The 20,606-nt window shown below is 37.3% G+C and overlaps 1 protein-coding gene across 1 annotated transcript in view; it reads right to left on the bottom strand.

Moving 5' to 3' along the window:
• Positions 1–20,606, bottom strand: part of LOC136800503 (dedicator of cytokinesis protein 7-like) — a 49,762-nt gene that overhangs the window by 17,641 nt on the left and 11,515 nt on the right. Inside the window, exons 13-29 of the mRNA XM_067057163.1 lie at positions 20,426–20,496; positions 19,758–19,849; positions 19,202–19,322; positions 18,793–18,863; positions 18,123–18,264; positions 14,847–15,035; positions 11,426–11,648; positions 9,932–10,108; positions 8,570–8,756; positions 7,363–7,525; positions 6,532–6,675; positions 5,983–6,096; positions 5,008–5,142; positions 4,125–4,291; positions 3,444–3,711; positions 2,801–2,931; positions 106–332 (exon numbers count right to left, since the gene is read on the bottom strand). Coding sequence (XP_066913264.1) covers positions 106–332; positions 2,801–2,931; positions 3,444–3,711; positions 4,125–4,291; positions 5,008–5,142; positions 5,983–6,096; positions 6,532–6,675; positions 7,363–7,525; positions 8,570–8,756; positions 9,932–10,108; positions 11,426–11,648; positions 14,847–15,035; positions 18,123–18,264; positions 18,793–18,863; positions 19,202–19,322; positions 19,758–19,849; positions 20,426–20,496 — 2,622 coding nt within the window. The remainder of the gene's footprint in view (positions 1–105; positions 333–2,800; positions 2,932–3,443; positions 3,712–4,124; positions 4,292–5,007; positions 5,143–5,982; positions 6,097–6,531; positions 6,676–7,362; positions 7,526–8,569; positions 8,757–9,931; positions 10,109–11,425; positions 11,649–14,846; positions 15,036–18,122; positions 18,265–18,792; positions 18,864–19,201; positions 19,323–19,757; positions 19,850–20,425; positions 20,497–20,606) is intronic.

Raw genomic sequence — 20,606 nt, 5'->3', positions numbered from 1 at the left:
ATTATGGAAGCAACCTTTCGATCTGCTTAAGGGATTTGAGTGTTTCATTCCATAATGGCGGGAATTACGTGACTATAAGAAAACAAAAAACGCTTTTCTCCTTACCTCTCAAGCTGTCCATCTCTTTCCTTCTTCTCAACATGTCACGCGCGGCGGACGGGTTCATGATAGCATTCTCAAGTGATTTCAAACGCTCCTTGTTATCATTCGTACCAGTGGTTGCGACTTGGTTCTTGCCTCCACTTTTGACGGAAGCTAAGGCAACTTTCTTGCGTGGTTGGTACTCGAATAACTTGATACCGAGATCCAGAACTTCCAGGAGTTGGATCAACCTTAAATAATCATTAATATTGCAAAATTAAAAATTAAAAATAGTAGAATTTTTTTCATTGTGATAGATTCTGGTTTAAGTACCACCCTTATATAGCTCTGAAATTTCTCCTAACCTAAATCTTCGATATCTTGACAAAAAAATCGAAAGGTTAAAACCAACCTTTCTGATTTTTTCAGAAATATATATTTATGAAGTAATACATGTAGTAGTGCACATTTGTTTTTGATTAAAAAGACAACACAATAAACTCGAATTTAATGTTTTAGATATGCCAAAATAAAAGTTCGGCTCCACCAAGAAGCCAAAAGGATTATCAGTTATTTCTGTTTCTATTTTTGTCTTTGTTAGCTCCCAATGGTGACAAAAAATGTTCAGGTAGAAAAAGGCTGTTCTTCGGCTCTAGGTCGATCGCTTTTTAGATGACAGAGCCGAGTCAAGTGTGAAAAAGCTAAGTATCAGTGATTTTGGTTTATAATTATTCTTTTGGTCTCCAGATGTTATGCCTATGTTAGCTATCAGTACTGTAACAAAAAACTAGGCTCTAGATAAATTATCGATTTTTTTGTATCGTCTACAAACTGATTGCAGAATGGCGAAGTGTATAAAGGGCGTTAGAAAAGTTTGTTAAAAAATTATTTGACGTCAAATATTCATTTTGAAAGATCTCTTTTAGGAAAAAAAATGAAAACAGCAAATTAATTTAAAACTTGATTTTCAGCTGTCTTGAACGGAGCTTTTCAAGACGAAGAGTTGAAAAAAAAGTTGGTTAGAGTGGGTGGATTTCCAAAGATAAAGGTCTTTGGGAATGAAATTTAAACAATACAAAGTTCAGTGAAGACTGCAAGCAACTTTGTGATTTGTAACCCAAAGAGCTAGATGTCGTGCTTTAAGCCATAGCAGGCAAATTGAATATCAGAAAAAATATTGCTGCTATTGTTTTCGAAAACCAACGAAGCTTCTGATTAGTTAAATGCTGAAATTCTATTGTAATGTCACGTGACCTAGGTAGGATTTCCTTCCTAACTACGGCACACTTTTCGGCAAAAGTACGACATCTAGCCCTTCGGGCTTTATAAATCTATGGTTAAATCAGCCTCGAAAACATGTCCGCTTAGCAAAATTACAGATCAGAGGACTTTTATTCGGAGATAATTCTCAACTTGAAATGGCCGAATGTAATCTACAACATCAAACTCTACGAGAAGGTGACTGTTACTATGTGGTCAGAGGAAGAAAAATCACGCAGACTTAAATGGTTCGCAAGGCCCTTGGGGCCGCGCTTAGCTCGCACCTATGCCTAAATTTTCTTCGATCATCATACTATCTCCATATTCGTTGTATGTTGTATGCAGATTATAATTTACGTAAGTACCGCTATTGAATTGAATGAATTGGAGTCTAATTCGTATCCTTTACAATAAGAACTATTTTAGGCATGCTCGTAGCCTTATTCCAAAAGTTGTCAAGATATTTCTAAATGTGTGGTCACATGCCAACAAAATATATTCTTTTTTTCTGAGCGTAAACTTTGCGGTCTACAGTTTTCTGTCTATAAGGTCTTACTCGATCTAAGGCGCTTCTGTAGTATAGAGGTCTGGAGTTCAGCAGTTCACAGAGAACAATCCTTCGCCTGGGTCAACCCATGTCATGTAAGGGGTATTGGGTAGTTGGTTCGATGTAATGATTATATGTTGTTGCTCAATCTTCTCCACCCGAGCGCCTAAGTCTGATCTACACGTTCATTTTAGACCAAACTTATCAGATACCCCCTCCCCCGTTTGCACCAACCTATTTTCAAGCCGAAATCGCCCAAAGTGTCGTATTTTCTCAAATGGACGTCAAACAATATAGAAATATCATTCCCTTGAGAACAGACCGAGTCCGAAACATGTCGGAGAAATATCAAAATATAATAGTTATCGCGATTTGTGCTGGAGTTTTTTCATAACTACGTATTCTAGTAGAGAGAATTTTGTAAAATCGCTCGATTGTTTTGGTCAAAGCACTTGTTATACATTTTTGGAAAGCTAAAGGTTAGGGGAATCAAATTGCTTAGGTTCCAATTTTTTTTTTCGGAAACTTTGGTGTGATTTTTGGACATATATGACAGTCTCAGTCAAAAATCATAGGGTAAAAAATTAATGAAAATTTTAGCTTGAGAAAACGGAGACCTGTTGTATAGTTTTGGAAAGCTCTCAAAAAAATTAAGATTAGAGATATATTGCAAGTATAGGTGATTTCTGTACCTAACTCGAGATATTAACCCTTAAAAACAGTGTTTTTCAGCTAGAAACAGCTGTTTTGTCCAGTTTTTGCGCTTTTTCAAGGTCAATATTTCGAGTTAGGTACTGTACAAGTGCTTTGACCAAAATAATCGAGCGACCTGAAAAAAACGAAAAAATTTCCCCCTACTATTCAGCATCACATCGCGATTAGGAAAAGGTCCAAACGAAAAAGTGTGTATACCTTCTGGCAGACTTCCTGGAGATCCATTGTTTAAGTTGATCTTCACCGAGGTTCTTCAGCACCCACATGAAACACATCAAAAAGTGACGAGTTGCGTCTATCGATAGTTTTGTCAGCTTCGTCGATGACATCTACAAATTGATAAGATAATGTTTTTAAGAGTGTTTTTCAGGCATCGATTTCTTGTGATTAAAACAGCTATAAAAAATAGTGAACAAATTTTGATCTCTAGCCTAGACTTTTCGCCGAGTCATCTTTTAATAATTCCTTATGGTAATGTATCAGCAAATGCTACGTACTTCGTTATTTTATTTCCAGAAGTTCTGGAAACGATTTGGGGAAGGTAACCCCAAGGACAAAGATTTTTATGAAGTCTACTGTTCCAGATAGACTATTAAAAGCATTCTTCCAAACCTTTAAACTAAGAAGAGCCCAGCTGGCAGACAACATTGTGTCAACGTTCATTTAACGTTATGTGGACGTGGTGAACGTTAAATAGACATTTCTTGACGTTCATTTATCGTTATATGGACATTGTGAAGGTTAGATAGACATTGTTTTGACGTTCATTTAACATTTCATGGACGTTGTGAGCGTTAGAATAGATACAGGAACAACTTTTTATACCAGCTGAGAAATATACCTGTGATTGCAAATCTCCAGTTGATGACTTAGAGAGCACGCTCGAATTCGCGATCGCGTTAGCAACGTTCTCATTGATCAATTGTTCGTCACGATCTGATTCGTAACCATGGAGATAAGGTAAAACTTCCATAGCAACGCCAATCAGTGGTAAGTATAGACTAGCAACACGGCCTCTGCATAGAGAGGACTCGTAGCGACTGTCTTGATCGTGCGTTGAGATGATGTCGCGGAGGACTTCTACAGCGTCTGTCATAATATCCAGGTCGCTAATAAAGAAGAATTGGATATAAATGCAACGCAGTTATTAGCTAATGCTTTTCTAAAACAAACATGGATCTTGATTTAAGTCTATCGGCATAGCGGATACTATTGAGCAACATTTTCGCATTTTTCGGCTGATGAGGGCTATATGAGTGTCTATAAAGGGATGTTTGGAAAATCTTTATATTTAAATAAACAGGTGACCTAATTGCCACGTCTTTCAAATTGTACCTATAAATACCCAAAAATAAGGTATACAATGGACTAAAACCAGGCTATTTAGAGTCAATTTGACAGCTGATTTCATTTTCTAAACTAATAAACGGGGGAGGGACTAATAAGGTCTGGGGGTTGGAAAAAATTGTTCAAATTGTTCAAATTTATGAGAGAAATGAACAGATAAAAGAGAAATTCTTACTTTGTATCGAAGCTGTTCTTCAGTTCACATAACAGTTGGCCGACCAAGAAATGTTGTTCCCGGAATATAAAGGAGAGTTCCGGGATAGTTCCGGGATCTCTTCCGATCATGGAAAGCATTGAAGAACCAGCCGACATGATACTGTTCATTGATGGTGATGGAGAGATCTGAGAATGAAATAGCGAAAATGGGGTATATAAGTTCACTGATCTCTAACTATTTGACTGGATTGGACTTTTCATACTGTAAAATCGTGTCTTTCTAACCACTACAGACCACAGATCTGTAAAGCCCGAAGATCTCTAACTACTTGACTGGATTGGACTTTTCATACTGTAAAATCGTGTCCATTCTTTCTAACCACTACAGACCACAGATCTGTAAAGCCCGAAGATCTCTAACTACTTGACTGGATTGGACTTTTCATATTGTAAAATCGTGTCTTTCTAACCACTACATACCACAGATCTGTAAAGCCCAAAGATCTCTAACTACTTGACTGGATTGGACTTTTCATATTGTAAAATCGTGTCTTTCTAACCACTACATACCACAGATCTGTAAAGCCCGAAGAGCTATATGGCATGCTTTAATTGAAAAGTGTTCCATCTCTTGTGGTAGTTAGCCTAACTAGTGTATAAAGAAATATGAATCCTATGGGTAAGTTTGAAGCTGTAACTTTGAGGACACCGGCAGAATAATCTAGAAAATCGGTGCCCTGAAAAGGCCTTAAAAATGATGAAATTATTATAGATCCTGATTAGATTTTGCATGAGTAATAAAATTCATGATTGACTGAAGCTGAATACCACAAAAATATACGGTGTTGTGTTTGTGAGAACAAAAAAAAATGTGAAGGAAAAAGACTAGAAGCTTTGCTCACCTGTTCTTTCTCTTCCGTTTCAATTGGGAAGGGAAGATTGAGGACGACATGGTGTTCATGTGAGCACAAAATGTGAAGGAATTCCAACTTCAGGAAGGTCAATCCTTTCTCTATGGCAGCTCCCGCTTGCTGCATCTAAAAAGAGAAAATTAACGATAAGTTTGAGTTTATCGACCCAGTGATATTCTTATTTGAAGTTTATCGTAGCTTAGATCGCAGGATTCATGTTTGCCTACGTTTCGAGAGATTCCTCTTCCGTCATAGGGCAAGGTAGAGGGTGTTTTTCTAAGAGTGAGTGTGTGGCTTAAAACAGATCTAGTCAAGCCTCGGTTAATTCACACGAAATTTTCAGCCTGATTTTTCAATTTTTTTCTTGGCTACAATTTGAATGTTCACTGTATTGGGCATTGGCCCTGTATTGGTAAGCAAGTCTTTCGACCGCAGTCGGAGGAGACTTAAACGTTCCTCTTTCGATAGCTATTTTCCCTTTAAGGCTACCGAAGGGCGCCATTCTTTTTTGAATTTGGGTCAGAATTCAAACTAGAATGAAACCTTTTTTCATGCAGCTCACTGAGCTAGGGTTGATAAATGTATTTCAGGTTTGGCAAAGTTATATAGCTTGGGCGTGGAATTTCGACATTTTGAAATAAACATTCGATTTCCAAAGGCAATTTCTTATACGAATCGAATGTTTTGTTTCATAAGGTGGCGGAAATTTTGTAACTTTTTCTCACATCTGAAAGACCTCTATACAGTCAACTCTCTCTAATTCGAACTTCTGAAATTCGAATCTTTCTGTAATTCGAACTTCTGCAAGTCGAATCTTTCAGTAATTCTGACTAAAACATTAGTCCCCTTAACCGGAAGATTGTATAAAATATTCTCTGTAATTGAATCTTTCTATAATTCGAACAAGATTCTGTCTCTTGAAGATCGAATTAGAGAGAGTCAACTGTAGATGTGTTACAAACTCACCTCTTTCAAATAGCTGGCAACTCGTTTCAAGACAAAGCCTCGATCCATCAATGATAAGAGATCGTTCAAAAAGAAAGCCAGACTTGTATTCAAACGACGTGCTGAGTGATGCATCTGAAAAAGTAAACACAGTAAAGTTGCATTATAATATTGGGCTATTCTAGAAATAGTCTGTACTGTAGTCTATATTGAGTAGTGGAAATCCAGGGTGGTCCAAAAAATGAGAAAAAAAATCCAAGGGGATCTTGATAAATTGAAAAAAAATCCAGGAGGGTCAAAATAGGGGTATAAGTTTTTCATGGAATAGCCCATTGACATTAGCGAGATTAAATATCGATAAATCAGGACGGTGGACGATGAATCCTCTAGCCTTCGTTCAAGCCACGGCAATTTTTTACAGGCAAAGCCGAAAGTAAGGCAAGCTAGTTTAAGCTCTAGTTTAGAGTAAAAACTTTTCTCATTTTTGACAATTATAAAATACATTCGAGTTTGTAGAGCAAATCGAATGTTTTATTCCTGAAATTTGAAAAAGAAAACTCCTTTCAATACCTTATTTTCACTTTTGTGGATAATTTCTGTCACCACCGTGTTGACCAGAGCAATCAAATCATCCAAAAAGCGTTCTTGGAATCGCTCTTTACGGTAGAAAAACAATTTGTCAGCTAAATCCAAATACTGCGCCATACTTTTGGCCTGAAAGAAGAAGGAACAGAGATATAATTAAAGCATGATTTATCCTTTATCATATTTTACCATAACTTGATAACGGAATAGCCATCATTTTTCGTCTGAACGGTTCATCTATGAAACGTTTAATATTAATTTGAATTTTTCGATAATTAGAGGTTTTCATGATTACCAGATCTTTCCATGAAGGATTTTTCCCCGACCAGAACTTTCCCCAGAACGGGCAGTTTATTGCCCGACCGGTTTACCCGAAGGATCTTTTCCCGGCCGGACGTTTCCCAGAACAGATATGTCTTTTTCTCGAACAGGCATTTGCTCGAATGAAAAATGGAAATGAGATGTTACACAAGGTTGCAAAATTTTCACGTCAACGTGTTACGATGCCAGTGGCACTAATGGGTCTAAAAAGCACTGAGCTTTATTACATGACCCTGGTGCAGGATGAAGTACCTTTATCGGAGTTTTTTTGGAATAATAATAGTAGAACTACTCAATAGCTTAAATACTTTTGATGCAACGCCGTTGGACGTTAAGCAAAGTTTTAAAACTTCAATGACTTCTTTGCGGGCACCACTTTCAAAAAAACTCCGATCAAAGATGGCGGACATATCTTAGACCAGGGTTTATAAAGTCCACTGTTTAATAGCTTCTTCGTAGAGGCAAACAAAATTGAGAACAGATGCGATCACTAACCATGATAGTGAAATAGAACCAGGCGTGTTCGGAAGCACGTTCTTTGTATGGTTGCTTAGCAACCGCCCATTGTAATGCTAACTCCTCGTGCACCAACTTCCGGTGACTGGCAAACGGTGTATTGTGGGAAGCACGTGAAGATGATGACTCGGCAACGCTGCTCCTGAAAAGACGTTTTAAATAGTATAGTATAGACGTTTGCTACTACACTAGGTACGAACTAATTAATTTGGCTGTTCCATTAAAAAACCATACAGGGGGTGAACGAACCTTTTCAAGTTAAAAAGAAATTATTGAAAATGTGTGGATACCCCAGGATACCCCCTGGAAAATAGCAAAATTTGCAAAAATACCCTTGGGAAAACTCTTTTCATACCTTAAAGTGAGGGTGGGCGAAGTAAAATCAGTCTTTTACCCCTTGGAAATTTTATATTATATACATGACGCAAGTTAGAACCTATACTTTTTAAGATCGTTCAATATTTTACGGTATTTCCCTCATTAACAGTTAGTAAAGGGCTAATAAAATGATGCAGAGTGTACGCCACTGTATTTAATACAGTTAAATCTCACTAATTTAAACCTGAACTTAAAAAGATAATCGGAACTGAATAACAGGGCTATTCAAATTTTAGTACTTAAAGTAATTCGTAAGAGTTTCAACTGAAGCAACCGTAGTACAGTGGTAGAACATCCGGCTACGGTGCGCAAGGTTGTGGGTTCAACCCTTGGCCGGGTTACACCAAAGACTTTGTACTTGTCGTCTCTGTATTTTATGCTCAACAATTAAGAGAAGGATTAAGGATAAGTGGAGCAATCCAGGGAGAAAGAGTGATGCCCTCTACCTTTGGGTAGATATCTATCGAAAGAACAGTCATCAGGTCGACTCTGACTGCGGTCGCAAGACTTACTTACTACTTGAAGTAATTGGAAATCAGTTTTTATAGAAAAAGTCCACTGTAGTCAAATGGGCCTTTCCAGAAACTTTCCGCACCCCACCTGTTGAGGATATCCATTTTTCCAAAGCCACCTTGATGTCTGGTTTAAAAATAAAGACCCCCTGGAAATCCGATCTGAAAAAGTGGATAAAAGGGTTGAGGATACCCAGACATTTCTTCCTGTACCCTTGGATATCCCCTCCCTTTTATAAGGTCAGATGTCCTCAACAGGGGGCACGGACTATTTCTGGAAAAGTCAAACAATGTACCTGTTTCCAGCTATGTTATCATATTTCATGACGTCATCCATCCAAGCTTCACCGACCATGGAAACACTTTTGTTGTGTCCTTTACTCTGTTCGTGAATTGTTGGATTACTGTTGCTCATGTTCCGATTGTGTTGATTGAGTGATGGTGGAAAGTTTTCGAACATTTCCGAATGGTTTTTAGGGAGTGCTAGAATGAAGTAAGTTTGTATGCGTTAGTTGAGTGATGGTGGAAAGTTTTCGAACATTTCCGAATGGTTTTTAGGGAGTGCTAGAATGAAGTAAGTTTGTATGCGTTAGTTGAGTGATGGTGGAAAGTTTTCGAACATTTCCGAATGGTTTTTAGGGAGTGCTAGAATGAAGTAAGTTTGTATGCGTTAGTTGAGTGATGGTGGAAAGTTTTCGAACATTTCCGAATGGTTTTTAGGGAGTGCTAGAATTGAGAAAGTTTGTAACGAATAAATTGGGCTGTTACATGAAGTTTCCATACAGTGGGAGTTGACAAACCTTTTCAAGGCAAAAAAAAGATTTTTAGAAATATGGATAGCCCCTGGGAAATGGCAAAATTTGCGAAAGAACCCCTGGGAAATTCTTTTCATACCTTAAAAGTGAGGGTGGAAAAAATGAAAAAATACTCCTTTATGACCCTCTGGAAATGTGTGTCCACCCTTATATCGATATAAAGCCTAAAAGCTACTACTACAAACCTACTCTCAGCTCTAAGTAAATTATCACCTAGATCAGATTACCCAATATAAACTACTCATTTGCTGAGTTGGCGATAACCGGGGGTCGAAACACAACCTAAAGGTGTCCATACGAATGCTCTACCGGCTGAGCTACTCGGCCATTGAAATAGACATAGATCATAAATGAGTAGGTAATAGCGAGTTTATGTATCCGAGGATATCGAGGGCGACGGTAAGTGAAGTCGATGCAAACAAAGTCGGTAGTTGATATACAGCTTTATATCGCTTTCGATCACCTAAACAGACGACTGTATTTTGGTGTTTTTACCGTCTTTGAGCAAAGTGGACGGCGATTTTTGGGACATGTCAGCTTAGCTTTATACCGTCTCGTTCGATTTATCTGATAATATGAGCCCTCCCCACTTGGGAACGGGTCCTACTCCTTGCGAAGTAGGAATTCCTCCTCTTTCGATTTGGAATGCTTAGCGCTGTCAAGACTCTGCTGGTTCTGTGCACGCGAGATACAGATACCATGATGCATAGTGATGACACTCGAGCCACGCGGGAGAGCATATAGCTCGTCGAAGGCGCGGAACAGGATGAGTGACACCACACACCACAACGCCTTCGATTTATCTCAAATACATAAACTCGCTAATCAGCATCAAACACTTACTAGGAGAATCTTTCGGTGATGCGATAGGAGTTCCTGATCCAGGAGTGTTGAAAAAGTATGATACATAAGAAGCCAACAGATTGTTGTGGCCATGTTTATCTTGTTCGGCTGACGGCAATTCGTGCACTCGATGAACGATCAATGTCAAGGCATCGAAAGCGAATTGTGAAACGTTGACTGAAAAGTAAATGGAATTTCATGATATCATTACTTTATTAATTACAGATTAATTTTGCAAGATTTTTCGCTTTTTTTGCGAAAATAAAACTCGCAAAATCATGTGAGATAGACCTTTTCATAAATTACGTCACAAACATCACTGGCCTCGTTTCGAAATTATTGTCATGGTGATCAACTCCCAGCGGATTTTAGTGCAACTACTTTCTATTCATAAAAAAATCATTTAATGTCTCAAGGGATATGATGACCATGGAAATTGTTTGAATACGACGCAAATGATGTTCGTGACGTAATTTATGAAAAGGTCTATTGCTGACGGGGGGAATTAAATCCAAGCCAAATTTTCAAGATCAGATTTTCGGCTAAAAGTACTCTATTATTTATGACATTAAGGGCCATTTTCAACCGACTTTTGGTCGATTCGCGAAATTAAATTCACACGAAATAGAAATATACAGATCCGGGATAATAAACCCAGAGAATTTCGTGATTTTTTTGTCTCACAAAATCAAATCTCGCGAATATTAATCCGATAAAAGTTGCAAAGACCTTTGCAATTGTTTTTATATAAGTGCAGTGCCGTAGGAAGCATTTTCATATTGGGGGGGCTGAAGTTTAGTGACGCCGCGAGGGCCAACCATGGTTTGGCCCGAGGGGGAAAATTTTGAAAATTTGAGCTCTAGATTGCTTAAAAGTACACTCAAAACATGCACATAAAGACAATTATGACAAATTAAAAGAGAAAAACTTTGCATTTTGCAAAATAACCATTTTTGAAAAAATTATTGGGGAGGGGCGTAGCCCCCCCTTGCCCCCCCAGTTGCTACGGCACTGAAGTGACATTTTCAACCAGATAAAAACGGTTTAAAGTTCATTAGTAGTGTCATCATTTGTGCCAAAATCTAAAGAATTTGAGACGAAGGCTATAAAATTGATACCTAGCCTGTAAACTCAATGTTGAACGTGCTCTAACTAATTTTAAGGTAAATGAAGATCATGGGACAAGCTGTTAGGTCCAAGCATAGTCCGTATAAAAAACCCCGGTCTGGAAACCTTTTGTTTTTTTCCAATGTTTCTTACTTGAACTTGCGTTGAGAAATTAATTTGTTTTGCTCACTTTTTAATCATGTGGTTAATTTTTAAACCAATCCCAAGAGGAGTACTTGGTAACGTGATAAAAAACTGAACAAAAAGCTTCCAGACCAGTGTTTTTTTATAAGGACTATGGTCCAAGGAAACCGTCAAACACCCGAAGTTTTTTTTTTGAACCATACGGTATGTAGCCCTTTAAAATAAGAGAGATCAAAGTCTTACCTACTGTCCCCGAGATAGCAGTCGGTCTTACTAGCAAAGTGAACAATTTATCCAGCACCAAATGTAAGAATCTGACAAGAGGCTCCAGTTGAGCTTTCTCCAGATCCTTGATATACTTATGAAGGTTGGCTTCCATGTTGGATTCTTGTGATTTATTGGAAGTATTTTGAAGACGGCCCTCCAGTGAATGACATAGTTTAAAGAAACGGTGTAAATAAAAGTCCTGAAAAACAAAGTTAAAGGGCTAATCAGATGGTTCGAGATAGTCCTAAAAAACAAAGGTTAAAGATATTGTTATTTTTTATGATAAAGAAAAGACCCAGTATCTACGGCTAATTTCAAAATTCATTGCCGTAGAGGGTCTGTTGTCATTGTCTTTTCTCATTTGAGATTTTTCAAACCGACCGCTGCGATGGAGTGTTGGTGAGAGAGGGGAGACGATAAGAGTTGTGTTGCTATTTATAAATCATACTTCTTCGCGGAGGTCTCCGTACGGGAATTTTTTTATCAAAAAGACAATGCGCACAGAGTGTACTACGAAGCGATAAACGTGAGATACACTCTGGTACAGAGTAAGAAAGGAGGCTCGCCTCTTTATGCTGACAGAATAAACGATAAAATTTCTCAAATTTTGAACTGAGCAATCTTAAAAGATGAGATTAGTGACACAAAACGGAGCGAACCCGATTGATAAGACAAGTTTGTGGCCGTCTACACATTTCATATTGGGCACTTTAAACATCAGTTGCCAGCACGACGGGTCGGTCAAGGTAGTATTTTGTCACTACTACCCTTAAATTTTATTTTATTGGAACTAATTTTCGCGGGGATTAATTTTAGTGTTTTTCGCGGTTTTTCGTCAAAATCACGAACATTTGAGCCCGTGAAAAATTTTGGGAGTTAAAAACCGCGAAAATTAATTCCCGCGAATTGCAATTTTCTCCAATTTTATTGAAAAGTTTGAAAAATCCCTAGGAAAATGAAAGAAATTTGTCCAAAAAAGGGCAAAACCACAAAAATTAAAACCACGAAAATTAAAACTTCCAAAATGAAAAAAATCGCGAAAATTAAAACCCGCGAAATGCAATTTTTCGGATATTCTTTTTCGACCGCGAAAACTAGTTCCCGCGAAAATTAGTTCCAATAAGGTAGGTGACGAAATTTCTCCCCGACTAAATAAAACTCCGACATTTTTACGCGCGCAGCGCGTCTCCTTTGGTATAATGTCCGCGCGGTCGACTAAAGCTGGGAGCAAACCGTCAAACATTGTTTACGCGCGCAGCGCGTCTCCTTTGGTATAATGTGCGCACAAATTCAAGGTTCGTGTATGACTACATGACATCAATTTTCGTATCAATTTTTAAATCCTCAGATAACTCCGATCGCAAGTGAAGGATCCTCAGTGCTTTATATTTTAAATAATGAGATTGCTCCAAAACGAAACCCCATCGTTTATTGATTTGTAAAAATATTTTCGGCTGACAGAGGGAAGGAAGGCTCCTTATTTTGCTCTATAAAGCCTGATTTTAGCTTATTTTTGGCTTTTTAGAATTAAAATTAGCCAATTAGCCCTCCTGCTACTAAGAACCTACTAAGAGTAAGATACAGTTTGTTTGTTGGTTCTTGGTTTTAACCATAGACATTACTGTGGTTTAATTGTGAAGACAAAGTTTCAAGGTAAAGAGTTTCATATTCAAGTTAAAATCTTCATACAGTATTACTCAACAACAACAACAGGCCTGTCTGAGAAAAATCAAATCTAAAACAGTCGAAAAGATGACTTTCGGAGTAGGGAGTGTCAAAGGGAAAGGGAAAGGGGGAAAACGCAACAAAAATATTTTCAGTTGAACTTTTAATTTGGAGTTCTTCCATAAAATACACTAAAATCAAATCTGATGAACTAAGAAATTTATAAAACTACTACTTGACATGATCCAAATATTTTCAGCTTTTGGTATTGTCCGTGTGAAGCCAAACAGTTTTTCATCACTGCATACAAAATATTGAGATTCTTGAATGTTTGCCAATATGCGAGATTTCTGATATCATAATAAGGGAAATGTAATTGAATGTAATGTCTTGTATTTAAAAACCATATGACGAGCGATATTTATAAAAGTTCTCTCCCGATTCTCTCGTTTGCGACAAAGGTAGATACGTGATTGACTTTTTAAGAATCTCAACAATCATTACGGCTTGACGATAATCAAGAAATTATTCACATTGTTTTACTGTTTCAAAAATGTTGTCTTTTATAACCATTATTACAACCAACGCATACGTTTCAATCATGGAACTCCTTTCCTCTGCTTTTCTTTTCCATGCATATCGAAACAAAAACATAGAAAAAGACTCAGTGCTTTCAATCTGATTAATCCAATGATGAAGGGTGGTTTCTTCTCTATCGAAATAATACTGTACACCATCTGCATTTTCAATTATCAGTCTAGAAACTTTCAAATACATCTCTGAAAAATCTGCAACACCCCTCACTGCGAAACAAAGCTTCTGGGATCGAAAGATGCTTCTCTATTTTCTCAAAAGATGCAAACACTAAAATCGAATATTTTCGTTCGAATCTATAACGTTCGAATTAGATTTTCGAATAAAAACATTCGAAACTACAAGGCGGAAGTAAAAGGGCGCTATCAGTAAAGCATAAAAAGCTGATAATACGCAGCGAGAGGTTCGAAAAATTGACTCTTCGTTCGTGGGACTCTCTTTTGAATAAAAGCGACCTGAATGGGACTGAAATGTGTTTTTGCGGCATTTACCTGGGACTCGTGAAGGTGAAAAAAGGTACCCCCGCTCCCTCTGGGCTGGTGCAATATACTCAATTTTCGGGATTTTTTTAAATTTTTAGAATTTTGGTATTTTGGAATTTCTTTTTACATTCCCTTTGGCCAATGCGTTTTTCAGATATTTTAGGGCTGTTGTAAAATTTTCGGCTGGGGATAAAAAACAGGTAAATAAAAGTTTTTTCAACTAGGAAAAATATCGTTGCCTTAATTCTTATAATTTTTGTCACTTTCCCCCGACATATGTACCCAGAAAAGGCACTAGCAATTAAAAAGCTGTTGTTTTCACCTTTCATTAGTGCTTCTCAAGACTCTACACTCTTAAATATTTGTGAGGTTAACTAGCAAATCGGCATCATCACGAAAACGGTCGAAAAATGTAACAGGCTAGTGAGTTTCAACCAATAAAATAGCGTATTTTCACTAGCCTTAAATTTTTCGCCGATCGTCGTGATTATCCTGGATTACCTCAATATTATTTGCAACGCAAACAGAGTGGAGGAATGTACTTAAGCGTTCTGGAGCGCGCGTAACCCCTTTTTCTAAACATTGATTTTCTAGTTTTTTTAATATAAGATATCTGTGGTTCGAATAAAAAAAACACAAAAATAACTACCACAAACCTGCGGGTGAACAGATGATTCTGTGTGAAGTGAACACGAAAACACTGGTTTGTGACCATCAACCCATTTCATATTGGGCAGTTGTACGTCGGGCGCCAACATGCTGTACGATTGTGGTAGCTTATCGGCAGCTACTGGTAAAGCAAATTCACCGAGGTTCAAACGACCATCCTTCAGTGCTGGGATCCACTGGAAAGTAAAAAAGAGGCGAAAATAAAAAATGTAGTGTTTCCGGAATGCAGCTGAAGGAAAACAGCTCTCATGTGGCCGGCAAAAAAATTTGTTTTTGGCTATTTTTGATAACTTAAGATCATTGAAATAGAACTTTAAAGATAACTTTAAAGAAGGAATATCTAAACAAACGACGTTTGATAGCTTGAACGGCCAACTTGATTTTCTTTATGATGAACCATATAGATGAATCCATAGTCTGCGGCCGGGTCAGAAAAAAAAAATTTTCACCCGGCCGGTTTCTGGAAACACTACATTTTTTTATTTTCGCCGATTTAATGAAATTTATTCTCAACAGATATATAATTTCACGAGGAGAAAAAAATCGCGAACTTTTTTGGATTTATTTTCGAGAATCACTCGCTTTGAAAAATGTCGCATATATTTAATTTAGAGGCTTATTTTTCGAAAAGTGGTGCAAGTGGCACTCGTTAAGAGATTGCATTTATACGGCTAACCTGGAGGATGAGCATAAGCTGTGGTTTAGACAGCCGAATATTTGCCCTGCCTATTCTAATTGTGAATTAAAAAGGGTATGAAATCGGCTGTCTAAGAATTCATGATATGCACCACTGCAATGACTTCACGAAATTATGCAACTTTTCTGTTGTTTTTTTCACCCAATACGTCACTTTTTCTATTGTTTAAAGGCCGGTCTCCACTTGCGCGCGCTGCGATCGCATCTTTTGGCTTCAATCCTTTTTGCTTGGAAAAAAGATGGCGTCATAAAAATGTAGCGCGCGCTGGAGTTGCCTCATTTTTCTTTTGACCAATTAGGGTGGGGCGTCAAATGTCAAAGTCAGAAAATTCAAGATGTGTTTTTTTATGAAAATTTAACCTATTGTGAGGCATTCTGCGCAATTTTTAAGGTCAGAAGTCCAAAATTGGCCGAACCCCCCTGGGGGTACTGATTCGCACTACAGGCAAAAATTGGAAAAAATGGCATTTTCTGGCCTTTACAGGCCTGCAAATTTGTCAAAACTATTTCAAATCTTATTTTTTTCATTTGCTGTACTAAATTTTATGAAGAAACAACAAAATAATCATATTGGGTTGAAAATTGTGCTCATTGGAACCCTAAACGAGCCGTTTTAAGCCAATTTTGGGTAGCAAAATGCTTTTTAAGGCCTATTTTGCAAGTACATAAACTTTAAACTGATTAATTCACATGTCTGAAATTTTCAGAGATGGAAGTCTTCAATAAAGTCTTTAAGCAAAATGAATTTCAAGTTTTTCACTTTTTTCAAAAATTCATAATGGCGTTTTCAAAAATCGCTTTTTTGCAAAAAAAAATTATATATATCAAAAAATAGCATTTTTTAAGGCAAGCTTCTACAAACTGAGTTTAAATGCTGACTGAATTTTTTTTTACAGTGATAGTATTCTGGAAATAATGCAGGAAAATCAAAATCATTTGGGTCTGGGATGCGTCTATGTCCCCTATTTTGGAATTGAAATCCCTGCTAAAACGCAATATTTCAAGCAAAAATCACATTTTTGACTGAAAAAATCTTAAGAATGGCAATAAACATGAACCTAAAATATTTTTGCAGTAATAGCCTTCTGGAAAAACTCCAGGGAAATCAAAATCATTTGGGTTTAAGATATGGCTATATCCGCCATTATGGAATTGAAATATGTGCTAAAATTGGCTTAAATAAGCAACGTTTCAAGCAAAAACCCCATTTTTGACTAAAAACTGCTATAAAATGGCAATAGATATGGACCCAAATTTCTTTGAAGTGTTAGTTTTCTGTGAATTCTCCGAGGAAAACAAAATCATTTGAGTCTGGGATTTGTCTACATCCACCATTATGGAAATGAAATCTCTGTCAAAATGCTACATATTTCCATCCGTTTAGCTCAAAATATTGCGTTTTAGCAGGAATTTCAATTCCAAAATAGGGGATATACCCAAATGCCAAACCCAGATGACTTTGATTTTCCTGCAGTATTTCCAGAATACTATCACTGCAAGAAAATTCGGGCCCATGTCTATTGTCATTTTAGAGATTTTTTCAGTCCAAATTTGGGTTTTTGCCTGAAAAATGGCTCTGAGCAGGGATTTTATTTCCAAAATGGCGGACATAGACGCATCCCAGACCCAAATGATTTTGATTTTCCTAGAGTATCTCCAGAATACTATCACTGCAAAAAAAATTTCAGTCAGCATTTTAAACTCAGTTTGTAGAAGCTTGCCTTAAAAAATGCTATTTTTTGATATATATAATTTTTTTTTGCAAAAAAGCGATTTTTGAAAACGCCATTATGAATTTTTGAAAAAAGTGAAAAAACTTGAAATTCATTTTGCTTAAAGACTTTATTGAAGACTTCCATCTCTGAAAATTTCAGACATGTGAATTAATCAGTTTAAAGTTTATGTACTTGCAAAATTGGCCTTAAAAAGCATTTTGCTACCCAAAATTGGCTTAAAACGGCTCGTTTAGGGTTCCAATGGGCACAATTTTCAACCCAATATGATTATTTTGTTGTTTCTTCATAAAATTTAGTACAGCAAATGAAAAAAATAAGATTTGAAATAGTTTTGACAAATTTGCAGGCCTGTAAAGGCCAGAAAATGTCATTTTTTCCAATTTTTGCCTGTAGTGCGAATCAGTACCCCCAGGGGGGTTCGGCCAATTTTGGACTTCTGACCTTAAAAATTGTGCAGAATGCCTCACAATAGGTTGAATTTTCATATAAAAACACTACATCTTGATTTTTTTGACTTTGCCCCAAAAATGGCTGTTGACACCCTACCCTACCAATAGCGTGGAAGCTTTGTTCGAAAAAGTGCGATCGTAGCGCGCGCAAGTGGAGACCGGCCTTAAGTGACGTTTGGTCGGAAAGAAGTGTGGTGGTTTTCAGAAGACTCTCCAGTGGTGATTATCATGAATTGTCCCCTTTTGAAGTCAATGCAATGGTTTCTCTCGACGTTTTCTAAACAAAGATTTTAATTGCCAACTTTATGCCCGCTTTTTGCCTACTCTAACAATTAGAATAGCCAGGGTCGTCGCCGGTCGTCCTAACTAGAATATAACTTACAGTACAACCAACAGGTGTTGATTCGATGGGCCCTCCACTTTCAGTTTTGAAGGAGACGTGATAGAATGTGAATAAGAAATGATGTTGTTCACCGAGCTGTGCTGGTAACTTCACTTTCACTTCTTCATAGAAATACGGTGTCCTTGAATGAATGAAAAATAAAAAGCGTTCTTAAGGAGAAATGGCCAAGAGGTCTAAGGAACAGTGAAGATTTGTTCTTTCAATAGCAAAGATTCCCACGCACGCAAAACTTGACCTTTGTTTCAGGTATTTTGGATTATATCAGGAGGAAGAGAACAGTGGAAGAGCATTTAAATAAACTATAGTTAATTAACCCTATCCTATCTCAAAACACGTTATGCGTTAATCCGTTCGCTGCCGATTACTAGTATACTCGTAGTAGAGTGGTTAATATACCGGTAGGACTTCTCAAAGGGCCATAACTTTTGATATAGAAATTTTTGCTTGGTTTTATATTGAATATACGTGAAATTCTGCGTCGATTGGTGTACAATTTGAAAGTATTCAAAGCAAAATCGAGGACACGTGAGTCTATCAAAGTCAAGTCAAACTTACGATGAAATTCCAAAAGGTTAAATTTTCCATTTCTTAAAAGGGCTCGGCAGTAAACGTATTAAAAAAGATTCGAAATATATAGTTGAGTCCTTACTTGTTATGGTAGACAACAGGTGTGAAAATTTCTTTGACGAATTCTGGACCACTAGACTTACCATAGATACACTAAAAATAGGAGATCAGTGATAGTTAAAAACATTAAAACAACTGAAAGTCGTACTATTCCTACGCACTGACCTTTATATTAATCCTTTCTAAAGGCGGCAAGCCAAAATCTTTGATCAGAGATTTTTTGAAGACTATACCCTAATGACACAGATGGGGATATAGCTTAGAACAGAGTTTTAATTCAAGGAACACATCCTACGAGAAAATTATGGCTTATTTACTTTTATATCAAGTCAAAGTAACAGTTCACTTATGGTAGAGAATGTAAGATGACAAAGACGCAATTTTTGTTAAACTTCGCACGTTTACATTTAAAAGACACAAACAACACTCACAGCCAGTGCGTGGTTTTGGACATCTTCACCTTCCAAAAACTGTACTTTGACTGCAATATTCCTCGCCGATCCAGTACGGTTGGAAAAATTCAAGGATTCTGGGTAAATGTACAACGTGTTCCTGTAGAAAAGAAAACGGTGATGATTTTTTGCGTTTGAAAAAAAAGATCTGCGAGTCTTTCTGACCTGTGGTAAAATCTTGACTGTATTGACTGCAAAACGAATTCGTTTCAGCTAGACACCCGACCACCGCGAGAACCAATAGCGAGTTTATGTATTTGCCTTTTTGAGGACGGCGAAGTGACTGAAGCGATTTGGAATACCGCGCAGTATCTACCCGCAAAATCGAGGACGGTAAAAGTGTGCTTGTTTACCGTTGTCCTCATTTAATTATGATTTAGACGAATCAGAAGGTAACCATCTTCATCGCAGAAATACACATTCATAATATCGCTAATTCAACGCTCATGATGCGTTTTTCTATTTCTAGTGAATTTATGAATGATTGGCAAATGAATTTTTCGCAAATGAAGACGAAACGAGTTATAACAATCACCTGTATGTGACATAAGGTACAAAAACTTCTCGAGGTGCGAATTCTTGGACTTCCTTGACTGGTGCTCCTTGCTTGTCTGGATATGGCGCAACCTGAAATATACAACACTATTTAAACACTTGACCTTTTGGGATGGGTGAGCGAGCCTTCTATTGGGCTTTTCCAAAAATAAATTTTACCCCCACTATTGAGAATATTGATTTTTCGAAGTATCGAACCCCCTGGATATCCTACTTTATTAGTAAAGACCCCCTGGATATCCACTCTTAAAAATATGCTCAACCCCCTGGATATCCTCTCTTATAAAGATGCTTACCCCCCCCTGGATATCGTATTTTTTACTTGAAAAGACACTTAACCCCTGGATATCCGCCCCCTTGTAGATATTTAACCCCACTGGATATCCACTTTTGAACAAAAATCGTTAACCCCCTGGATATCCGATATCCTCAACAGGGGAGGGGGCACGGACTATTTCTGGAAAAGTCTATTATTCGAATCGTTTTATAATTCGAATTTAAAAAATTGGACCCCTAAGCTGGAAATCCGTATTGCTTTCCAGCTGAGAGGTCCTATATTATAGTTTGAGTTGTAGAATAATGGAGGCTCGAATTAGCTTGTATCGATTCCGTTTCTTAGCTCGAGTCGAATTCGTTTCATGAACTTACGGGTATGAGTTCAGGCGTCAAACAATATTTCAGATTTTCTTGAGGTGGTGTTATGTCCAGCTTCAATAAACCTATAAAGAAAAGATGAAAATACTAATAGCGCTCTCCGCAACGCATACGTCATAATTATTATTTTCCTTTTTTTTTTGACATTTGTACGAGTTTCAATCCCACAATTCAA

This window comes from Clytia hemisphaerica, unplaced genomic scaffold (assembly GCF_902728285.1).
Source record: "Clytia hemisphaerica strain Z4C2 unplaced genomic scaffold, Clytia hemisphaerica genome assembly, whole genome shotgun sequence".
Classification (NCBI taxonomy): Eukaryota; Metazoa; Cnidaria; class Hydrozoa; order Leptothecata; family Clytiidae; genus Clytia; species Clytia hemisphaerica.
The sequence above is the reverse complement of the archived record's forward strand: the minus strand, read 5'-3'. Positions and strand labels throughout refer to the sequence as shown.